Raw genomic sequence first — 24138 nt, forward strand, 5'->3', positions numbered from 1 at the left:
GTGACCAGGAGTATGGTAGGAAGAGTTAAGGGTGTAAATATTCTAAAGGGAGAGAGTGGGAGAATATCAGATCATTTTCTGGTGGAAGGTAAGTTGAAAGTGGAGAATAGGTGGAGAAAGAGGAAAAGGACAGAAAGAAGGGAGGTACTTAGAGTGAAGTGCTTAAATGAGAAAAAAAGGAGAATGAGTATACGAAGAAGCTGAAAGAGGAGTGGGGGGGAGTAAAGGATAGAGTGGAACTAGGAGTGGAGGAGGAATGGGGATGGTTCAAGGAAGGAGTCATAAGGTGTGCAAAGATGGTGTGTGGAACAAGGAGGGCGGAAGGAAATAGAAGAAAAAGGTAGTGAGTGGTGGGATGAGAAAGCAGAGAAAGGTGTAGAAGAGAAGAAGCAGGCATTCATAGATTAGCTACAAATTTGGACGAGGGAATCATATGAGAGGTACAAAGCAAAGAGAAGGGAAGTTAAGCATAAGATAAAGGAAGCAAAGAGGAGAGCAGATGTGAAATGGGGTAAGAGTATGACAGAAAATTTTGAAAGTAATAAAAAGATGTTTTGGAAGGAAATTAAAAAAGAAAGAGGAGGCGAATCAAGTAGAGAAGAAAAGATAAAAGGTGCAGATGAAGAGATGATAATGGAAGAGAAGGCAGTGAGAGGAAGGTGGGCAGAGTATTTTAGGGAGTTGCTAAATGTGAAGGAGGATAGGGAGGGAAAGGTAGTTGCAGTGGGAAGCGCTAAGAAAATGAGAGTGACGAGTGAGGAAAATGGAGGAGAATTAGGGAAGGATGAAGTGAAAGCAGCTGTTAAGATGATGAGAGCAGGTAAGGCACCTGGTATGGATGGGTGCCATGCAGAATGTCTGAAGAAAGGAGGTACAGTATGGTGGACTGGCTAGTGAGGTTATTTAATGTTTCAGAGAGGGTAGAGTGCCGGAGGACTGGGGGAGTGCCTGTATAGTTCCGCTTTGCAAAGAAAAGGGGAACAAGTGTGAGTGTAGTAGTTACAGAGGCATCAGCTTGTTGAGTGTAGTTGGGAAGGCTTATGGGTCTTGATTGAGAGGATTAGGAGAGGAACAGAGGGAGTAATTGGTGAGGAACAGTGTGGTTTTAGGGCAGGTAGGGGACGTGTAGATCAGATTTTTTTGGTAAGACAGATATGTGAGAAAGCTATAGGAAAAGGTAAGGATGTTTTTTTGGCTTTTATGGGTCTGGAAAAGGCTTATGACAGGGTAGACAGGAAGGCATTGTGGGAGGTACTGCAGATATATGGGATAGGAGGAAAGCTGTTGAGAGCAGTCAAGAGTTTTTACGAGAGTAGTAGAGTTTGCGTTAGGATGAGATATGGAGAGAGTGAATGGTTTGAGGTAAAAGTGGGACTTCGTCAGGGATGTGTTATGTCGCCCTGGCCGTTCAATTTCTACATAGATGGGGTAGTGTGAGAGGTGAATGCAAGGGTAGTGGGTCAGGGGTTGGAGATGATTAAAGAAAATGGAGAAAAGTGGGAGACAAGCCAGTTGTTGTTTGCTGACAACACTGCGCTTGTAGCAGGATCAGAGGAGGGATTGAGGAAGCTAGTGATAGAGTTTGAGAAGGTGTGTGAAAGAAGAAAGCTGAAGATAAATGTGGGCAAAAGTAAGTTGATGAGATGTACAAAGGGAGAGTGACAGTAGGCTGGAAATGAGCATTAAGGGTGAAAGACTGGAGGAAGTGGATAGTTCTAGATACTTGGGTGCAAATGTGGCAGGAAAGGGAGGAGTGGGGGTGGAGGTAGAATGTAGATTGAGAGAAGCGAGTAAACGCCATGGTGGATTAAAAAGTGTAATGAGAAATACACATCTGGGAATGGATGCTAAGAGGAGGCAATATGAAGGAGTGATTGTGCCAACAGCAATGTATGGAGCAGAAACATGGAACATGAGAGAGGAAGCGAGGAGTTTGAATGTGTTTGAGATGAAATGTCTGAGAAGTATGATAGGGGTTACGAGGCTAGATAGAGTGAGGATTGAGGAGATGAGGAGGAGAACAGGGGTAGAAAGGGAACTGGGAGATAGGGTTGATGAAAGAGTATTAGGATGATTTGGACACATGGAAAGAGTGAAGAAAGATTAGTAAAAGAAGTGAGGAAGGTGGAGGTGGAAGGAGTGAATATGAGGGGGCGTCCTAGGATGAGATGGATGGATGGGGTGAAAGGGGCTTTACAAAAGAGAGGAATGTCTGTAGAGGAAGGACGGGAGAGGAAAGTAGATAGGGGAGAACGGAGAAGGGTTGTGTATAGATGAAGCTGTGATGCATGAGGGGGAGTGGGTGGGGGATGGGGGGTGAGGAAGTATGTATGAGAAAAAAAAACTTGACGCAGCCCGAAGGGATTTCTCCCCGTCTTCTCCTTTTCTGCATGAGGGGACAGAGAGATTGGGTCGCCGAATTTATGAAGCGGCCTTGCTGTGGATGTGCCGTGTCTTGCGACATTGCTTCTGACTCAGGTCAGTGGACAGGATGCAGGGATGACCCATCATCCAGGAGGTGCCAAGATAAGAGGGAGGGAGGAGGGTGGAGGGGAGTGGAATATATAGGAAATGAAATGGGTGAGTGATTTATATGCCTTTTTCTTTTTGGCTACCCCCTTGTAAGGGGAAAAAGGCCTTTGGTATATGTATGTATGCTTCCTTCCTATATGACATGGTGCATTGGTTATTTGCCATTTTGTTATTTAATTTTTTTCTTTTATTTCATAAATTTGCAAATGGCTATAGAATACAGACCATGTCTGTGTGCACTACCTACCATAGTTTTCACATTTTTTTTCCTTTGTTTACCTTTCAAGTAAAGTCAAGTAGAAAGAGAGGATGGATCTTTCTAGTGGCTTCCTTTCCAATTTTTGCTTCGACTTTGTTCTTCTTTTGTTAATATATCTACTATTCCAAGGCTCACTTTAATCAGTATCTACATTGCTCATGTTGTTATTCCTTAACAGTAGGTCTTTGTGGAAAACTTTTTTTTATTTTTTCTCTTTTCCAGTCAGAATTTGATATATTAGGGGGAAAAAATGGAAATGTATCAACTATTCACACTTTTCAGGCCAAGGACTATTGATAACATGCTTTTTGTTTTGTTTTATTTTGCTTGATTTGATACATCAGGGAAAAATGGAACTGTATCAAGTATTCACACTTTTCAGGCCAACAAAGACTATTTGAGAGGGCGAAATTGATAAGATGCTTCTTGTTTTGTTTTACTTCACTTGACTGAACAAGTCCTGCAATGGATTCTCACCAGTGCGAGTCACTGTCATACTTGAGAGACCTGTGTGGGTCCTCATGTGCTTTGTGAGAGACTCCTTTTGTGAGAAAGCTGCATCACTCAGGTTGTAGTGAAAGTAGTGTCCACAGGTACAGAGGTTCCCGTCCTCCTCCATTGGTCAAGACCATTATAGAGAGCTCGGAAAAAAAAAAAAAAAAAAAAGGAGACAGACATCATAGAGATCATGAAGCTACCAGGTAAAATTCTTAACTAATTTAATATCAACATTAAACAATAATTAGGACAGACCCAAGCTGTTGAATGGGGATAAATAAAAGAGGGGCATAGGAAAAAATAATGGGATAACTACAAACTGAGGTGCAACTAGAAGTAAACTGGCCAAACTGTCATACGAGTAAAACCCAACTGGCTACAACTAAATCTAAACAGCAACCAGGCAAGTGAACAGCTTTAAAGATCTGCTGAGAAGGTTCTCAAAGAGTTGGTGAATATTTGCTAGATGTATAGCTTAGTCACTTTTTTGATAAAATAGTGCAAAAATAATTCCTAGTTTTCATGCAATGTAATTAGAAATAGGCCTATCAAAATATCAGTAGTATATGAACTTTTCCTTTGCCAACTTTCAGCTTTTCTCGTAAGGCTGTGATGTCAAGCTTGCTGTTTATATCCTGATGCTTGCCATGTGCATGCATTATAAAATTCCGTTCCATGCTGCCAACTTGATCAGTGATCTGTCATATTTCATGTGTTAGCAAGGTTTTATAAAGCATCTAGTTCGAAAATCGTTTACTGTGTCACTGTAAGTTGCAACAGTGATCCAACGAAATAAACATCAGTGCTGAAATCTTATCACAAGGTTGTGTGCTTCTTTGCTCCTAAGTCCCAGCACTTTTTTTTTTTTTTTTTTATGAAGCAATGAAAGGAAGGCAAGTACATATTTAACTTCAAACATCTCTTGATGTAATTTCACTATGATCAACAAGGGGGCTGAATTTATATTGAGAATGATAAAATGTATGCATGGTGATTGAAAATTATCATTATTAATTTTCCACTTTCGGACTACGGTACTACTTGCTGCATTTCATTTCAATGAAATTTCATGTAGAGAGAAAAAAAAAAAAAATAGAGAGGTGCAATGGGAGTGGCGAAGAAGGTTGATCTAACATATGGTAAGTGTATGAAGCATTATTGTGCTATATATGCATCCAAACTATGAAACTGCAAAGGACTTCCTACTGGAGCAATGTGATAAATTTAAAATAATTACCTAAAAATTTGGTATTGTTCTGATATGACAAACTAAATAATATGTGCACACCATAGACCTCCATTTTTTATTTACAGAATATGTACACATTTTACTTGATGAATTACTGATGTTGCATTCTGAATATCCATCATACAAACTTGCAAAATATGCCAAACTTCAGTCCGCTATGAAAGTTCCTGAACCAGTTCTGTTCTTCCTCAACAGACATTCCCCTCTTTCCTAATGCCCCTTTTACCCCATCCATCCATCTCATCCTAGGTTGCCCTCTCATGTTCACTCCTTCTACCTCTGCCTTCCACACCTCTTTTATTAATCTTTCCTTACTCATTCTCCCTACCTTCTGCCCTTTTCCTCTTTCTCCACCTATCTCCACTCTGAACTTACCTTCCACCAAAAAGTGATCTGATATTCCCCCACTCTCTCCCCTTAGAACATGTACATCCTTAACTCTTCCCACTCTACTCTTGGTTACCACTATATAGTCAATTAACATTCTATCTACCACCCTTCCATCCACCACCCTCTCCCTGGAACTTACTTCTCAATCACTCTATCTATTGGTTCATTTCCTACCCTAGCATTAAGGTCTCCTGGTACAGCAACATTGGCATTTCTCCCTAATCCCTCTACACAGGTAAAACAAAGGGAATGCCATGCTGGACTCTAAGTGTGTAGGCATCGCTTTTGCAATTGTCTTTCTGCTGGCTTAATCCAAGCCATCGGAAATGTGATCTTTTCATCATACAAATCATACAGGAATGGCTTCTCTCCAATGTCTATCCTCCTATACCTTTGTGAGAGAAGTCTTATGTGAAAAACCAGCGTTAAAGAGATCACACTGAAAAAGCTTCTCTCGTCTGGGAGTCTTCATATTCTGTGTGGGATAACTCTTTTGTGAAAAAGCAGAGTCACAAAGGTCACACTAGAAAACTTCTCCTATGTGGCTCCTCATATGTTTTGTGAGATAAATCTTACTTGAGTAAGCTGCATCGCACAGGTCACATTGGAAAGGTTTCTCTCCTGTATGGGTCCTCATATGCCTTGTGAGAGTATCCTTTACTGAGAAAGCAGAATCACACAGGACACACTGGAAAGGCTTCTCTCCTGTGTGGGTCTTCATATGCTTTGTTAGAGAATTCTTTTGTGAGAAAGAAGAATTGCACAGGTCACACTGGAAAGGCTTCTCTCCTGTGTGGGTCCTCATATGCTTTACGAGATTACCCTTTTGTGAGAAAGCAGAATCACACAGGTCACATTGGAAAGGCTTCTCTCCTGTGTGAGTCAATATATGCTTTGTGAGACTACCCTTTAATGAAAAAACAGAATCACACAGGTCACACTGGAAAGGCTTTTCTCCTGTGTGGATCCTCATATGCTTTGTTAGAGAATCCTTCACCAAGAAAGTAGAATTGCACAAGTCACATTGGAAAGGCTTCTCTCCTGTGTGGGTCCTCATATGCCTTACAAGACTACCCTTTTGTGAGAAATCAGAATCACACAGGTCACATTGGAAAGGCTTCTCTCCTGTGTGGGTCCTCATATGCCATGTGAGACTACCCTTTACACAGAAAGCAGAATCACAAAGGTCACACTGGAAAGGCTTTTCTCCTGTGTGGGTCCTCATATGCTTTGTTAGAGAATTCTTTTCTGAGAAAGTAGATTTGCACAAGTCGCACTGAAAAGGCTTTTCTCCTGTGTGGGTCCTCATATGACTTACAAGACAACCCTTTCGCGAGAAAGCAGAATCACACAGGTCACACTGGAAAGGCTTCTCTCCTGTGTGGGTCCTCATATGCCTTGTGAGATCACCCTTTTGTGAAAAAGCAGAATTACACAGGTCACACTGGAAAGGCTTTTCTCCTGTGTGGGTCCTCATATGCTTTGTTAGAGATTTCTTTTCTAAGAATGCAGAATCACACAGGTCACACTGGAAATGCTCTCCTGTGTGGGTCCTCATATGCATTGTAAGATAATGCTTTTGTGAGAAAGAAGAATTGCACAGGTCACACTGGAAAGGCTTCTCTCCTGTGTGAGTCCTCCTATGACTTGTGAGATTACCCTTTTGTGAGAAAGCAGAACCACACAGGTCACATTGGAAAGGCTTCTCTCCTGTGTGAGTCCTCATATGACTTGTGAGATTACCCTTTTGTGAGAAAGCAGAACCACACAGGTCACATTGGAAAGGCTTCTCACCTGTGTGGGTCCTCATATGTTTTGTGAGATCACACTTTTTTGAGAAAGCAGAATCACACAGGCAACACTGGAAACACTTCTCTCCTCTGTGGGTCATCATGTGATGTCTTACATGATTCATGATATAGCTGTGCCATAGATGTCGCACCAGATCCTCTTCATTACGTGACACATATGGATTCTCTGGACAGCTCTTCCAAAGGAATGGTGATAGTTACCCTCTTCCTGGAAAATATATAATCATAAGATTAACATCTAACTCTTTGAAATTGCATAATACACTGTAATAGGATTGTGAGTGTTGTGTGCACAAACCATTTGATATTCAAGTCTCTTTGAACCTAAACAGACCCTTTGTATCATAATGTAACATAGAATATAAATACTAACAGATATGGTACTATTACATACTGCACTCTACCTTTACATTAGAAATATGCTAAAAACCATCCAATAGCTACAAGCATACTCACACCACCACAACTGGAATGACTAAAATTTTGCTCTGGCTTCTTCATAATGTCATGAGATATGGAAGTGGGAAACAGCCCAGATTGCCAAAGTAGTCATATTTTAACACAATTCCAGAATATTCCATGTTTGAGCTCACAAGACCAGAATCTAAATATGACAAACTCTATGGGGGTTTATTCAGTTCATCTCATCAGACTCAAATAAGTAATGCAAGTCACATCCTTTCAGATACACTGGTAAGTGGTGTACCTGTGTTATTATTTCTGAATAACATAATAAATTAAATTGTAGGTGAAATTTCCATATTTTTTCTTGTCACATTAAGTAAAGTACCTGTTTGTCTAATAAAAAGAGTATTGGATATACCTACTAAAACAATCACAACAATCATGATGTAATCAGGAAGGAACTGCTATCGAAGGTGCAATCCCAGTAAATGTGGAAATAGCAAGAAGACAATGTATAATATGAGAATTAGTGCTTTCACATATTCAATCTACAAGTCATTTAAACACAGGCATTATATACACAAACTCAGTCATCTTACAGGAAGCCTGAGACTCCCTTACCAGTTGTGACACTTGTGTGATAATACATATATACATAAAACAAAGGCTTTTTTCCCCTTTACAAGTAAGATAGCTAAAAAAACAAAGGCATAAAATCCATTCCCATCCATTCCATCCCCACATACTTCATTCCAATCCACCACCCTCCTTCCCTCTTATCTTGGCTCCTCAGTAACCCCTGCATCTCGCCCACTGCCCTGGGTCAAACCAGCATCGCAAGACACAGCATATCCACAGCAAGGCCGTCTCATTAAAACGGTGATCCCCCCTTTTTGTCCCCTCATTTAGAAATGGAAAAGATGGCTTAGAAATCCCTTCAGGATATATAAATCTATTTTTCACACACACTCCCTCACCCCTAATCCCCCACCCACTTCCTCATCATGCATTACAGCATCATCCATACACAACCATTCTCCATTCACCCAATCTTCTGTCTTCTCCTGTCCTTCCTCAACAGACATTTCCCTCTTTCCCAATTACCTTTTCACCCCATCCATCCATCTCATCCTTGGTCACCCCCTCATGTTAGCTCCTACCTGTGCCTTCCACAGGTGTTTTAATAATCTTTCTTCACTCATTCTCTCCATGTGTCCAAACCATCCCAATACTCTTTCATCAACCTTGTCTACCAAATCCCTTACCATCCCTGTTCTCCTCCTCACCTCCTCATTTCTCACTCTATCCAGCCTAGTAACCCCAGCGAAAAAAAAATACACAGGAGCAACGAGCGATTTTGCTCAGGGGAAGTTACAATGTCGCTCTCACAAATCCAAAAGCGGGAGCGATCCCCCACAAAAAAATCGCTCCTGCGGCAAGATTCAACGTTTTTAATGCATTATCCATCATGGCAATCCCTGAATCCCATCACCACTGATGAAAGGATCAGAGCAAACAAAACTTAACTGTGATCAATCATTGCATTATCAATTGATATCATAAACGCAACGTGGTATCGCTGCTAGAGTTCAATGGCTTACCAAGCCTAGCTTCGTATGAGCTGCATGCACACGTATACTAGTACATGTTGACTAGACTCTACACGACTATCGTGATACATAATGTTGCTAGTTTTGAATTGCATGGTACCTGTATGAAGGGAAGTTCATTGGTTGCATGCAACTAGCTGCCCAATCAACGCGCTGACTACATGTACAATGCACCATACCCAATACCACATCACTGCATGTATACATACACTGTACATATGCAAACTCGCTCTGACATGAGTAATGAGTTAGCCTTCCAATAGTTTGAAGGAAATCGAACTTGCAAAAACATGGCTCTGGAAGTATCAAAAATGGCTCTGGTAGAATTGAAAAAAAAAAAAGGAAAAGGAAAATGGCTCTGGAAAAAAAAAAGTATTTTTTTTTTTCCTTGAGTAACCCCTATCATACTTCTCAGGCATCTCATCTCAAACACATTCAAACTCCTCTCTTACGTTTCATGTTTCTGCCCCATAAAGTGCTGTTGGCACAATCATTCCTTCATGCAATCTTCTCGTAGCATCAATTCCCAAATGCATATTTCTCAGTACACTTTTTAATCTCCCTAGGTATTCAATTGCTTCTCTCAATCTACATTCTACCTCCACCACTCCTTCCTTTCCTGCCACATTCACACCCAAGTATCTAAAACTATTCACTTCCTCCAGTCTCTCTCCCTTAACCCCTTCCATACGGTGACGCCTACGTAGGCGTCATGAGGAGCAAGTGGGTACCCGAGGATGCCAACATTGGCGTCTTGATTATATTTATTGTAGTTGTACCTGCATGACCCCCATACTCTGTAAACTGGCTTCATCATATTTTCTATGGTTATCAAAATTCACGGGTGAAAGAGAAAACAATTAATACAGCGGTGACTTTATCTTTTATAATGCAAGTATTATGACACAACATCGCATGTCTGGCAGCTAATGCTGCCTGCGAGATTTTGGCCCAGAGTGAAGGGGTTAATACTCACTTCCAGTCCGTTGCCACTTTCCCCTTTTGTATATCTCATCACCTTATTTTACCCACATTCATCTTCGAATAACAATTGGCTTATCTCCCACTTTTCTTTATTTTCTTTAACCATTACACTTGCATTTACCTCTCATACCACCCCATTCATGTATAAATTGAACAGCCAAGGTTACATAAAATGTCCCTGGTGAAGTTCTACCTTTACCTCAAACTACTCACTCCATTTCTGATTTTAACACAAGCTCTACTACTCTCATAAAAATTCTTGACTCCTCTTATCCCATATATCTGCAATACCTCCCACAGTGCCTTCCTGTCTACCCTGTCATAAGCCTTTTCCAAATCCATAAAGGCCCAAAAACCATCCTAACTTTTCCTAAAACTTCCTCACATATCTTACCACAAAAATCTGATCCATGCAATTCCTACCTGTCCTAAACCAACACTGTTCCTCACCAATTACTCCCTCTATTCCTCTCCTAATCCGCTCAATCAAGACCCTCCCATAAGCCTTCCCAACAACACTTAACAAGCTGATCCCTCTAAAACTACTAGACTCACACTTGTCCCCTTTTTCCTTGTAGAGTGGAACAATACAGGCACTCCTCCAGTCCTCTGGCACTCTACCCACTCTTAAGCAAACATCAAATAACCTCACCAGCCATTGCATCATCACTGTACCTTTTTTTTAGACATTTTGCATGACACCCATCCAACCCAGATGCCTTACCTGCTCTCATCATCTTAACAACTGCCTTCACCTCACCTTTTCAAACCTTCTTCAAATTTCCTCAGCTACTGTCATTTTCTTAGCACTTCCCACTGCAATTACCTTTTCCTCCCTATCCTCCTTCACATCTAGCAACTCCCTAAAATACTCTGCCCATCTTCCTCTTACTGCCATTTCTTCCATTATCCTCTCTCCATCTGCACCCTTTACCTTTTCTTCTCTACTTGATTTGCCTCCTCTTCCTCTCTTAATTTCTTTCCAAAAATCTTTTAATAACTTTCAAAACTTTCTGTCATACTCTTACCTCATTTCATATTTGCTCTTCTCTTTCCTCTTTTATGCTTTGTCTTCTCTTTTCTTTGTACCTCTCATATGATTCTCTTATCCTATTTTGTAACCAATCTGCGAATACTTGCTTCTTCTCTTCTACAACCTTCTTTGCTTCCTCATCCTACCACTCACTACTTTTTCTTCTATTTCCTTTTATTCACCTTGTCCACACACCATCTTTTCTAATTTTGTGACTCCCTCCTTGAACCATCCCCATTCCTCCTCCACTCCTAGTACTACTCTAAATCCTTTACTCCTTCCCACTCCTCTCTCAGCTTCTTCTTGTACTCCTCCTCTTTCTCATTTAAGCAGTTCACTTTAAGCACCTCCCTACCTTCTGTCCTTTTCCTCTTTCTCCATCTATCCTCCATTCTCAACTTACCTTCCATCAAAAAATGATCTGATATTCCCCTACTCCCTCCCCTTAGAACATGTGCATCCTTAAATATTTCTATTATTCTTCTGGTTACCATTATATAGTTCATTAATGCTCTATCTACTCGTACCACCTTTTCATCCACCACCCTCTCCCATCCTTGACTTTCTTCCTCACTGTATTTGCTATCATCAACTCTCTTTCTAGACACATCTCTACCATCAATTCTCCACTACAACTTTTTCCTGGAACTCTACACTTTCTAAACACTCTGTTTGTTGGTTCATTTCCTACCCTAGCATTAAGGTCTCCCAATACTACTACATTGACATTTCTCCCTAAACCATCTATACATTCATTTAAATCTATCCAAAAAGCCTCCCTTTCCTCTACGCTCTTCTCACTACCAGGCCCACATGCATTCATAAAAACCCACATCTCCCCTCCCAATTTCACTAAATGCCAACACATCCATCTTTCTTCTCACAAACATACTGCCTATCTCTTCCATTTTACTCTCATCTGTACCACATCCATGCACATTAAAAGACCCTCTTATGCCTTTACTTTTTTTTAGGAATGTCCCCTTTGTGGATCCTTTATTTGATATTAGTATTATCTCAGCTTAAAAGGTGTCCCTGCCTATTAACATTAATCAATGCAGAGTTGGATATTATAAGAGTTTTGGTCCCATGTGAGCATTTCCCACCTTGAAGATGACAGCCTAATTGCTGAGATCATTTGATCAAGTAATGTAGTTGACAGCAAGAATGATTACTATCCCCACCTCTTCCATGATGCTGAAGAACATGCTACCAAAGAACATACCCCTACATCTTACTGGTTTGTGACATACAATAACGAAAACAGAGGTAAATTATCCATGCTGCAAAGTATCTAGAGAGAGACTGGAGTGTTCCCTACAAATCTAAGTATCTATAAAAATATTCTTGGCCAGGGGGGCGGGGTCCATGGTACTTTGGGGACACCTGTGGGCAGTGGCGCGGTGTAAAGATGCCGGATTCTTTTGCTGCTAAGAAACGAAGATAGAGACATTTTTGGAAATGGGTGATAAACACTAAGAAGATAATTAAAAATGTAGTGTTGAAAAACTGTAAACAACTTCAGATGTTGAAATCAGAGCATAGTACAATGTTTCCAGAATTTTACGAGGAGGATCGGCGGGGCGCCCCCAGGAGGATCGGCGGGGGCGCTCCCAGGGGGAGCGGCGGGGCGCCCCCAGCAGGAGGAGCGGCGGGGCGCCCCCAGGAGGATCGGCGGGGCTCCCCCAGGAGGATCGGCCGGTTGCCCCCAGGAGGAGCGGCGGGGCGCCCCAAGGAGGATCGGCCGGGCGCCCCCAGGAGGAACGGCGGGGCGCCCCCAGAAGGATCGGCGGGGCGCCCACCAGCTGGAGCGGCGGGGCGCCCCCAGAAGGATCGGCGGGGCGCCCCCAGAGGATCGGCGGGGCGCCCCCAGGAGGATCGACGGGGCGCCCCCAGGAGGAACGGCGGGGCGCCCCCAGCACGAGCGGCGGGGCGCCCCTAGGAGGATCGGCGGGGTGCCCCCTGGAGGAACGGCGGGGCGCCCCCAGCACGAGCGGCGGGACGCCCCCAGGAAGCAGCGAGCAGCGCGAGCAGCGCCGCAGGCCAAGTACCCCTGGCGTAGCCAGGGTCGGCGCAGCCGGGTGCTTGTAACCTAAAAGAATATGGTAAGGATAATCTGAGGTAAGGACAACACAGGCCATAATGTTCCTTCATTTACCTTGTCCTTCAGATGGAATTTTCAAATCCATCAAACAACACCAAACATTTAATTACTACAGAGCACATATCCACAACCAAGACCTACATAAATTCTCAGAAATATCAGTTATGCCCTGATAATGTTCACGGAATGACAGAGACAAGAGAATATAAATTCAGTAGCATGCTCATGCTCACATTTTATGGTCCATATCTCCCTGAGTGAGTAAATATTGGTCTTCTTTCTCTCCCAATAAAAGTTTTCATCAATTGTCTTTTACAGTGTTACCAGTGTTAAGAGTTTCACCATGGAAGGAAGACCTGTACAAATGGTCCCCAATGCAGTCATTGCTTTGGCCTTGACTCACACCCTACTCTTGATTGTGAATCAGAACTTCATAGTTTCCATAGCAGAGAAGCTCACTTAATACATTCTCAACAATGCAAAGAGTACTGTCTTGAAGAAGACATTCTTCAACTGGCTAGTCTTGGTAGTGCCAAGCATGTACTTCATTTTTGACGGATGGATGGTGGAGCAAAGACATATGTCTTCTCTTTCCACTCCATCCCCATCCCTCCACTTCTATGAGAATCCTGCTACCGCTGTTCAGTCCGGAACAAGTTCTCTATTTTGTCAAGTTACATTGTATCATCAACAAATCCCTCCACCTCATCTTTAGCACTGCATTCCATTGCATCTTCAACAAAACCCTCTTCTACATCATTACCAAAACCCTCAGTAACATTACAGACTCCCAAAACACAAGCCCATATTGCAAAAGTCAATGCTCACACATATTCCCAATCAAGAACCCATACTAAGGATAGTAAATCAATACAGACACATTTTCAACAACAAAATCTGGTATACCATTTCTGTATCTCACCTGAAGATACGAATTACACAAATGCATTTGAGTATTTTGTTTACTTTTCCAGCATATTACTGGCTCATGTGCCAGTTTTATGGTTCATCTGCACACACACACACACACATTCCAATAACAAGGAATGTTATTGGAATGGATGAAAGATTTCTTGAACGGGAGAAAAATTAGGGTGGTACTTAGAGACAAGAACTCGACCTGGGAAGAGATGATAGGTGGGGTCCCACAAGGTTCTGTATTGGGGTTCCGATAATGTTTGCTATGTATATAAATGACATGGATGAAGGTGTGGAATGTTATATGAACTTCTTTGCAGATGATACAAAACAACTAAAGAGAGTAAGTACAGACGAAGACTGTGAATCACTACAGAAAGATCTGGATAATGTCTGGGAATGGAGTCAGAAGTGTGAAGTGAATTTCAACATCAGGAAATGAAATATAATGGAATTTGGAAAAAGTAAAAATAGAATATAGGGACTTTATAAAAGTCACTTTTTTTTTGTCTTTAGGAGGAATGGGGATGGTTCAAGGAGGGAGTCTTAAAGTGTGCAAGGATGGTGTGTGGAACAAGAAGGACAGGGGGAAATAGAAGAAAGGGTAGTGAATGGTGGGATGAGGAAACAAAGAAGGTTGTAGAAGAGAAGAAGCGAGCATTCACAGATTGGTTACAAAAGAGGACAGGGGAGTCATATGAGACGTACAAAGAAAAGAAAAGAGAAGTAAAGCAAAAGGTAAAGGAGGCAAAGAGGAGAGCAGATGTGAAATGGGGTAGGAGTATGACAGAAAATTTTGAAAGTAATAAAAAGATGTTTTGGAAAGAAATTAAGAGAGGAAGAGGAGGCGAATCAAGTAGGGAAGAAAAGGTAAAAGGTACAGATGGAGAGTTGATAATGGAAGAGATGGCAGTGAGGGGAAGATGGGCAGAATATTTTAGGGAGTTGCTGAATGTGAAGGAGGATAGGGAAGGAAAGATAGCTGCAGTGGGAAATACGAAAAAAATGAAAGTGATGAGTGAGGAGAATGGAGGAGAAATAAGGAAGGATGAGGTGAAGGCAGTTGTAAAGATGATGAAAGCAGGTAAGGCACCTGGTCTGGATGGATGTCATGCAGAATGTCTGAAAAAGGGAGGTTCAGTGATGGTGGACTGGTTGGTGAGATTATTTAATGTTTGCTGGAGAGAGGGTAGAGTACCGGAGGACTGGAGTAGTGCCTGTATAGTTCCTCTTTACAAGGGAAAAGGGGACAAGTGTGAATGTAGTAATTTCAGAGGGATTAGCCTGTTGAGTGTAGTAGGGAAGGCTTATGGGAGAATCTTAATTGAGAGGATTAGGAGAGGAACAGAAGGAGTAATTGGTGAGGAACAGTGTGGATTTAGGACGGGTAGAGGTTGTGTAGATCAGATCTTTGTGGTAAGACAGATATGTGAGAAAGCTATAGGAAAGGGGAAGGATGTTTTTTGGGCTTTCATGGATCTGGAAAAGGCTTATGATAGGGTAGACAGAAAGGCACTGTGGGAGGTTATGCAGATTTATGGGATAGGAGGAAAGCTTTTGGGAGCTGTCAAGAGTTTTTATGTGAGTAGTAGAGCATGTGTTAGGATTGGAAATGGAGAGAGTGAGTGGTTTGAAGTAAAGGTGGGACTTCGTCAAGGATGCGTTATGTCGCCCTGGCTGTTCAACTTATACATGGATGGGGTGGTGCGAGAGGTGAATGCTAGGGTAGTGAGTCAGGGATTGGAGATGGTTAAAGAAAATGGAGAAAAGTGGGAGGTGAGCCAGCTGTTGTTTGCGGACGACACTGCGCTTGTGGCAGGGTCAGAGGAGGGATTGAGGAAGCTGGTGGCAGAGTTTGGGAGAGTATGTGATAGAAGAAAGCTAAAGATAAATGTGGGTAAAAGTAAGGTGATGAGATGTACAAGGGGTGAAAGTGGCAGTAGACTGGAAGTGAACATTAAGGGAGAGCGACTGGAGGAAGTGGATAGTTTTAGATACTTGGGTGCAAGTGTAGCAGGAAAAGGTGGAGTGAAGGTGGAGGTAGAATGTAGATTGAGAGAAGCGAGTAAATGCCTTGGTGGTTTAAAGAGTGTAATGAGAAATAGACATTTAGGAATGGATGCGAAGAGGAGACTGTATGAAGGAGTGATTGTACCAACAGCACTGTATGGGGCAGAAACGTGGAACATAAGAGAAGAAGAGAGAAGGAGTTTGAATGTGTTTGAGATGAGGTGTCTGAGAAGTATGGTGGGGGTTACTAGGCTAGATAGAGTGAGAAATGAGGAGGTGAGGAGGAGAACAGGGGTGAAAAAGGATTTGGGAGAGAGGGTTGATGAAAGAATATTAGGATGGTTTGGACACATGGAAAGAATGAGTGAAGAAAGACTAGTAAAAGAGGTATGGAAGGCAGATATGGAGGGAGTGAACATGAGGGGACGTCCTAGGATGAGGTGGATGGATGGGGTGAAGGGGGCTTTGGGGAAGAGGGGAATGTCTGTTGAGGAAGGAAGGGAGAGGACGGAAGACAGAGGTGAGTGGAGAATGGTTGTATATGGATGATGTTGTGACTGCATGAGGAGGAATGTGTGAGTATGTGTGAGTAAATTTTGACGCAGCCCGAAGGGATTTCTCCCCGTCCTCCCTTTATATGCAAAGGGGGACGGAGAGGGGGGGTCGCCGATTAAATGAAGCGGCCTTGCTGTGGATGTACTGTGTCTTGCGACACTGCTTCTGACCCAGGGCGGTGGGCAGGGTTCAGGGATGACCCGTCATCCAGATGGTGCTCAGATGAGAGGAAGGGTGGGAGGGGTGTGGAGTGTATTTAGGGATGAAATGGGTGGGAGTGTTTTTATGCCTTTCCCTTTGTGGCTACCTCCCTTGGAAGGGGGAAAAAGCCTTGGTATATGTATGTATGTATGTATCAAAGTCAACTCTGAAAGGGACCTAAGAGTAACTATCAGCAATGACATGGCACCAGACAAACATATCAACAAAATAGAGAAACTTTCAATTTACTAAGATCGATGAAAGTGGCATTTGAAAGAAATGGTAAAGAAAATATTAGTTACATCGATAAGACCAAGATTGGAGTATGCTGCAACACTATGGACACCCAGTAATAAAAAGAACATAAAGAAATTAGAAAGAATTGAAAGAGCAACGACAAAGATGGCACCAACGCTCTCCAAATTGACATACGAACAAAGATTGGACAAATTCAAACTACCATATTTTTTGGACCATAAGGTGCTTCGTACCATAAGGCACTTTGCACCATAAGGCACACCCGTAATTTGCTATTCCCCATCCTAACATAAGGCACGCCTGACCATAAGGCACACCTGGTCTCATCATCGGATAATCTTGCACATGTGAGTGCATTCAGAACTGAACATTTTCGTTGTTGAATGAGAAAAATCGGTTGGGATTTAGCAAAATTACAAAAATGATATATTTTTTTTATTTTGGTGAGTGAAATCAGACCACCTCCATGGACAGTCTGTCTTGCCAATACCCCTAAAAAATAACATAAACACATAACGGGAATTGTGGAGAATAAAACCAACATTAGCAGTTTTATTCCCAGCTCATCCTCATTGTCATCGTCGTGAGAGACGTTGGCGGGCTTTTCGACCACTCCTGCAGCTTGCGGGGTATACAAAGTTCTTGCAACTTGAGGGAATGCATGTATTTCCGCTCCATAACATTCCTTCAAGAAAATGTACCTGACGAGGTACTGTCGGAAGTACCGAGGCCGTCTATTGACAGACGAAAAGATGGCGTCTCAATCCTATGCTACTGACTTTGTTCATTAGCATATTTGCTTGTAGCAAGGTATTTTTCTATTTTCATTTCCGCCCACAAAATTGCATATCACATTGATACATTCTAATTTACAAAATAATTAATTTTCTATTGCTATATTGCGCCCATGGTCGAAACAAAAAAAAAAAAAAAACCCAAATGACTACAGACTGAATGGAGGAGACTAGACCAATGCAAAACGGCTGTCTATGTTGTGGACGCTATCATGTCATATCCATGATAGCGTGAATGAATGCGGTGGCATGGACTCAAAAACTCTCAAAGTTTTCACAATTTTCTTGTCAAGATACATGCATCTTGGTTATAACTTGGTTGTAACTTTTGGCCTATGCACTGTCGTCATCGGCAGGCTAGCTACGAAACGTGTCAAAATAGTACGTCACTGTCCGAGGCATTTTTTTGCACTGAAGCCACACATAAGGCGCACCTCACTATAAGGCACACCACCCGATTTTGGCCGATTTTAAGGATTTTGCCTGCACCTTATGGTCCGAAAAATACGGTACCATCCCTAAAACAAAGAAGAGAAAGAGGAGATCTACTAACCATCTACAGAATTATGAAAGGGATGGAAGTGCTTGATAGAGATGATTTACTAAGGTGGGATAAAAGAAAAACAAGATGACATAAAAATAATAAATAAATAAAAAGGATGGTTACTGAAGAAATCTGGGGGAAAAAAGAAATAAAAAAAAATAGCTTCCCACACAGAGTGGTAGATATCTGGAACAAACTGAATGAAGAAACAGTGAATACGATAGTTATATATGGAGCTCACAATACTCACAATGATAAGTGCTAGCCAATGATAAAGTTAAAGTTTGCAGCTGTGAGACTAGCAAATGACTTTATACTATATACCAAAATATTTGCCAGACTCAATTTTCTAAAAATCACTACCAACATTACTATTACTTGGTAATACTTACATATGGGTTTTAAAATACTTCATGATAAGAGATAAAGGTAAGAATTGCAGCATTGAGATCTGATCTGACCTAACCTATCCCCTTGGCCTTGGTAAATATAAAGGTGTTCACTCATCTCAATTTTTCTTAAATAGCTATTGACACTACTATTAGTTTGTAGTACTTGTATCTGGGGTTAAAAACATGCAGAATGATATGAGCTAACCGACTATATAGGTAATTGCAGGTGCCAGACTGGCAAACAACTTGATAAATACCCGCACATTTACCCCTGTTCAAAATGCCAATTACACTACCAAACGGTAAGTGAAGTGTAGCAAATGTCAAAAGTAATTGCACAACGCATTCACTCAGCTACTTAACCACTATATGATTTAACTTCCGAATTCAAGAAAGGTACACTTTTGTAGCACAGCCACGAAAACAAGCTCTTCACGTACAGTAGATGAAAGAGTGCAACTCATAGCTTCGTTGTCTATGACGTCTTATGTAAATAAACAATGCCAGGGACTTGAAGAATAATGGAGTGAAACATAAGTAGATAGTGGCAAAGATGAATTGACGGCAGGGAAATTCTTATTCGAGAAAGCAAAAATAGATGTTAAAAAGGAGACACTACACAACATATGGAAAGCAAGAGAAAAGATGAAGGAGGCCCTCGGGCGGAATATAAACGAAAGAAACAAAACAAAAACATTTAGGATAAGATTATTCTCGCGTTAAGAGTATGAACGAAAGAAGCAAAACACAAACTAAACGCTTTATAGTCAGTTGGGATAATAAATAGTTGCATATTCTCGCGGTCGGATATCCGGGTCCCCGGCCTTTGCAACCAGGCCTCCATATTCGATTGGGGGAAAGCAACAACACACGTGAGAGGAGCTCTCAGTTAGATTCTAATCGCAGGTTCTGTTGACACCATTCCCAAAAGTTGCTGTGTAATAGGATGTACCTTCAGTGGAAAGAAGAACAGTCACTTGAAGTTCCGTATGTTGTCACTAAGTGTGAATAGCCGTAGTGAGTGGCTAAAAGCTATCAACAGGTTAGCACTGAAGCCAGATTGTAGTGGTTTGGTTCGAACAAGCCAGGGAAAATGAAATTCACTTTGGTCTCTTATTCTAATCTCTTTTGTAAAACAACCACAAGTAATAGCCACTGCTTAGTGGATCCGATCAGTCGTAGCTGGACGGTGAACCTAACGTCAGAGGCGATGGCGGCTGATGACGGCGAGGCTCGATGGGACTGCTACAAGACTGGACGAGATGTTGTTGCTGCTGCCGTGGCTACTACTATTCTGGAATTCTGGAATTCAAGAAAAGACCACCTCGCTTGCGCGGGATCGGGTTTTGTGGGAGGGGAAGAACGTCTGTTAGAAAATGAAAAGATAGTAGTGTATAAAAGAGGGCTATTGCCACCGGGCGAATCGCGAGCAATTAGGGGCTAGATTGTTGTCATGGCATAGGAGGACTTGACCAGGAGCTATTCTGCCCTGACTGGCCGCCGCTGCCCTATTTAAGGGTCGCTCGCGGCTCAGCGTAGTTGGCAAGAGAGGTCGCTAGCCGCTCGAGAACCATTTGCTGGCTCCTGATTGGCTAGCTCATATTCACCTCTTGCCAACTATGGGAAGTGTGTGACCGCCTGTGGCTGCGTCACTACACCACTCCCCCTCTCTTCGAGAGCGGGCGTCGAGGGAGATAGGGAGCGACGCGCGCGACGTGGTTGAATCGGTGTGGCTTTCGTATCACTCGCCCAAAACGTGTGGTCATTCCATCAGGGGGCATGTCTGGCGAGGAGGGCCTTGATGGAGGGGGGCTCGAATGCAGGGTGGTGTGGTCGAAGTCAGATGCCTGGCGAGGTGGGGTCGGTTGAGTATGGAGCTGTGGAGACATAAGGTTGGATGAGAATTGTTGCATTGCATGGTAGAGTGGGGGCGTAGGGTGGGGAGGATCTTGCGGGGTGCCGGGAACAGTTGTAGAAGGATGTGGTTGCGGGGTGGGAGAAGGAGAAGGGTTCGCTGTCGTGTGCGTGTGATCTGTGTATGGTGAAGAGTCAGGGGCAGGAGGGGAGTGTTGGTTTGGAAGGGAGAGTGTTTCGGGGGGTGAGGAATGACTTGGTTCGGTGGTGAGGATGGGGTTAGGACCATGTTGTAAGATGTATTGTAGTGGCCCTGGAGGTTTGGTAGGGGGATTGATGGGGAGATGGGCCGGCTTGAGCCTGTCGATGGAGACGCTATCCGGTTTGGCACCTCGGTTGATCACGAAGTACTTTGGTGATCTGCTGAGGACTCGGAAGGGGCCGTCGTATGGGCACTGAAGAGGAGCTCGTGTGGAGTCTTTCCTGACGAAGACGTAGTCACTTGTAGACAGGGCCGGGGGAAGGTGCTCCGGCTGTGGTTGTGGTGGACGAGGGGGTGTTGGACGGGTGTTGGCGAATGTGTCCTTGATGAGTTGGAGGAGGGCGTGACGATCCGGATCGCCGACGGCAGGCGTGGCAATTTCCCCAGGGAGGCGAAGGTTCTCAGCGTAAAGTAGCTGCGATGGGGAAATGTCATTGTCGACCTTAGGTGTGACGCGGATCGTGAGAAGCACCAGGGGAAGGGCGTCGACCCAGTCGCATGAGGGTTGTGCCTTCAGCGACTCCTTCAGTTGGCGGTGGAACCGTTCCTGGAGTCCATTGGCTTGGGGGTGGTAAGCGGTGGTCCGGTTACGTTTGGTGCCAAGGAACTTGAGGAGGCTGGACCATAGGTCAGATTCGAACTGGGGGCCCCTATCGGTGACAATGATGTGAGGTGCGCCGAATCTGGATACCCATCCAGAGAGGAAAGCACGGGCGGTCGTCTCGGCGGATATATCCGGAAGGGGGATCGCTTCTGGCCACCTGGTGTATCTGTCGATACACGTAAGGAGGTAACGCATGCCGCGAGAAGGCGGAAGGGGGCCCACAATGTCCACATGAACTGACTGGAAACGTGCCGTTGGTGCAGGAAAACGCTGGAGTGGTGCGTGGACGTGGCGCGTAACCTTGGCCGTCTGGCAGGGGAGGCAGGTCCGGGTCCATTGTCTGACATCCTTGTTGATGCCTGGCCAGACGACTCGATCCGTGATGAGGCGTTGTGTCGCGCGGATGCCCGGATGACTGTGGTCATGGAAGGAGGAGAAGACGTCCTTACGGTGACAGGCGGGGATGTACGGACGGGGTTTGCCTGTGGAGATGTCACACCACAATGGTACGGGGTTGTTGGGAAGCTGTCTTAGCTGTAGGGATGAGGTGTCGTGCATACGTAGGAGGCGGAGTTCACCGTCGTTGTTCTGAGATGCGGCGATGCGTACGTAGTCTATGTTGTGGTTAGGGAGGATGCTGGAGGTGATTCTAGACAAGGCGTCGGCTACCTGGTTATCCTCTCCCTTGATGTATTCAATGCGAGTATCAAATTGGGAGAGGAAGGACAGCTGCCGGGAGACTCTTGGGGAGTGATGGTCGGAGACTCTGTCTAGGGCATGGGCGAGTGGCTTGTGGTCTGTAAGGATAACGAAAGGCCGGCCTTCCAGGAAGTAAAGGAAGTGCTTGACAGCCGAGACTATGGCTAGCAGTTCCCTGTCAAAGGCGCTGTAGCGAATTTGAGGAGGGTCCAGACGTTTGGAGAAAAATGCGATAGGCTGGAGCTGGCCGTTGATCTTCTGTTGGAGGACGGCGCCAATTGCTGTGGAGGAGGCATCAGTGGTAAGGAATGTGGGTGCGTGAGCTACTGGGTAGGACAAGCGGGCGGCTTCAGCGATTGCCGCCTTGGCTTGCCCAAATGCCTGGGTCGCTTCGGAAGACCATCTCACAGGTTTGAGCGACCGCTTGGAATGGTTCTTGGTGAGGTCGTTCAAGGGAGCGAGTTTTGCAGCTGCGTTGGGGATGAATCTGTGGTAATAATTGACGATTCCTAGGAATCGTCGGAGCATCTTGATGGTTGTTGGCTGTGGGAAATCTTGGATTGTGTCTACTTTCTGAGGGAGAGGATACAGCCCTGCTGTTGAGATGCGGTGTCCGAGGAAGTCGAGAGATAAACTCCGAGGAGACACTTGGACGGATGTACCCGGAGGCCATAATCTTGGAGGCGGCGGAAGAGGAGGCGGAGGTGTTGGCGGTGTTGGTCGTGGGTATCGGAGGCTACGAGGATGTCGTCGATGTAAACGGTGATGAAGTCGAAGTCTCTGAGGGCATGGTCTATGAACCTCTGGAACGTCTGGGCGGCATTCCGGAGGCCAAAGGCCATCATCTTCCACTCAAAGAGGCCGAACGGAGTGGCTATGGCTGTCTTCTGGACGTCTTCCGGCGCTACAGGGATTTGATGAAACGCCCTGACCAGGTCAATTTTGGAGAAGACCTGCTTCCCGTGAAGCTTGAAGTGGAAGTCTTGAGCGTGAGGGATGGGGTAGCGGTCGGGCTTCGTGATGCGGTTAAGTTGACGGTAGTCACCGCAAGCCCGCCATTGGTTGGGCGGTGGGGGTGGCTTGGGAACCATGTGGAGTGGTGATGCCCAAGCACTCTCCGATGGTTGGATGATGTCCTGGTCTAGGAGTTCTTGGAACTCCTGTTTGGCTGCGGCCAACTTCTCTGGGGAAAGTCGTCGAGGCTTGCTGTGTACTGGCGGTCCAGATGTCTGGATGTGGTGCATGATGTTGTGAGGGGTGGTGGTGGTGTTGGTCTTGTCTGGCGATGTTAGCTGGGGTTACTCCTGCATGATGCGTTCATAATCGCCAGCGGACTGGAGGGACGATATCTGGTGGGATTTGGCGTTAGTGGTGGTTCCCGGTATGCTTGTCGTGCCGTGGTACAAGCAGTTATCCTTGGCGCTAACTACCATATTGTAATGCTGGAGGAAGTCGTAGCCAAGAATGGGGTGCTGGACCGCTGCTATGACGAATGTCCAAGGGAACTTGACATCGTGGAGGTCCAGGACGCTGTGGTGGCTGCCGTACGTTGCAATGGGCGTACCGTTGGCTGCAAGCAGGTCGTAGGATGGCCACCGTGTACCGTGGTTGGGTTCTTCCGTCGGGGGTATGATGCTGACGGCTGAGCCCGTGTCTACCAGGAAAGATAGGCCAGAGTGGCGATCACGCACTGAGAGGAGGGTGTGAGTATGGTTAGCGGGGGTAGGAGTGCTTACCGACCCCCGCGTTTGGCGTTTCCCCGCGACCAGCTTCATGGTTGTGTGCATCTGAGCGCCTTGGCTTCGAAGCGGGTATGGTACCAACAGGAGGCAGTATCCTGTCGTGGAGCGGGGCTAGGTGGTGGTTGAGGGGGGGGTTCCCTTCTCGGCAAGCAACTGGTTGAGCAAGGTCTTCATGTCGGCGACTTCCTGCCGTAGCTGCTGCATACTTTGGTCACTGGCACTATATGACATGGGAATGTTTTCACTCACAGCACTATGGTCAGTAACACCTGGGTTGTCACTACACTTTGCACGAACACTATGCACTGGTTTGTGTACCGAGGTATGTCGCTGGAACAACCTATCTGCTATTTCGCAGTATTGTTCGTCGTCCTTATCGCCGGCTAGAGCTTCCAGGTGTAAGTGGAGGGCGTCCGGCATCTTGGAGAGG

The 24138-nt window shown here is 44.5% G+C and overlaps 1 protein-coding gene and 1 pseudogene across 1 annotated transcript; both read right to left on the minus strand.

The window, feature by feature from the left end:
- Positions 1 to 3410, minus strand: part of LOC143030198 (zinc finger MYM-type protein 5-like) — a 6718-nt pseudogene extending 3308 nt beyond the window's left edge.
- On the minus strand, positions 3109 to 18981 carry LOC143030978 (uncharacterized). The gene is made up of 2 exons (XM_076194284.1): positions 18911 to 18981; positions 3109 to 6947 (listed from the first exon to the last, which is right to left on the minus strand). The coding sequence occupies exon 2, from the start codon at positions 6841 to 6843 to the stop codon at positions 5452 to 5454; it is 1392 nt and encodes a 463-aa protein (XP_076050399.1). The 5' UTR covers positions 6844 to 6947; positions 18911 to 18981; the 3' UTR covers positions 3109 to 5451.
- Positions 18982 to 24138: the final 5157 nt, after the last annotated feature.

This window comes from Oratosquilla oratoria, chromosome 12, assembly GCF_046742065.1.
Source record: "Oratosquilla oratoria isolate Oo_2021 chromosome 12, ASM4674206v1, whole genome shotgun sequence".
In the NCBI taxonomy this organism is placed as follows: Eukaryota; Metazoa; Arthropoda; class Malacostraca; order Stomatopoda; family Squillidae; genus Oratosquilla; species Oratosquilla oratoria.

Excerpts from the sequence above, each read along its gene's own strand:
- LOC143030978 (XM_076194284.1), bottom strand. The coding sequence starts at position 6,843 with ATGAATCATGTAAGACATCACATGATGACCCACAGAGGAGAGAAGTGT.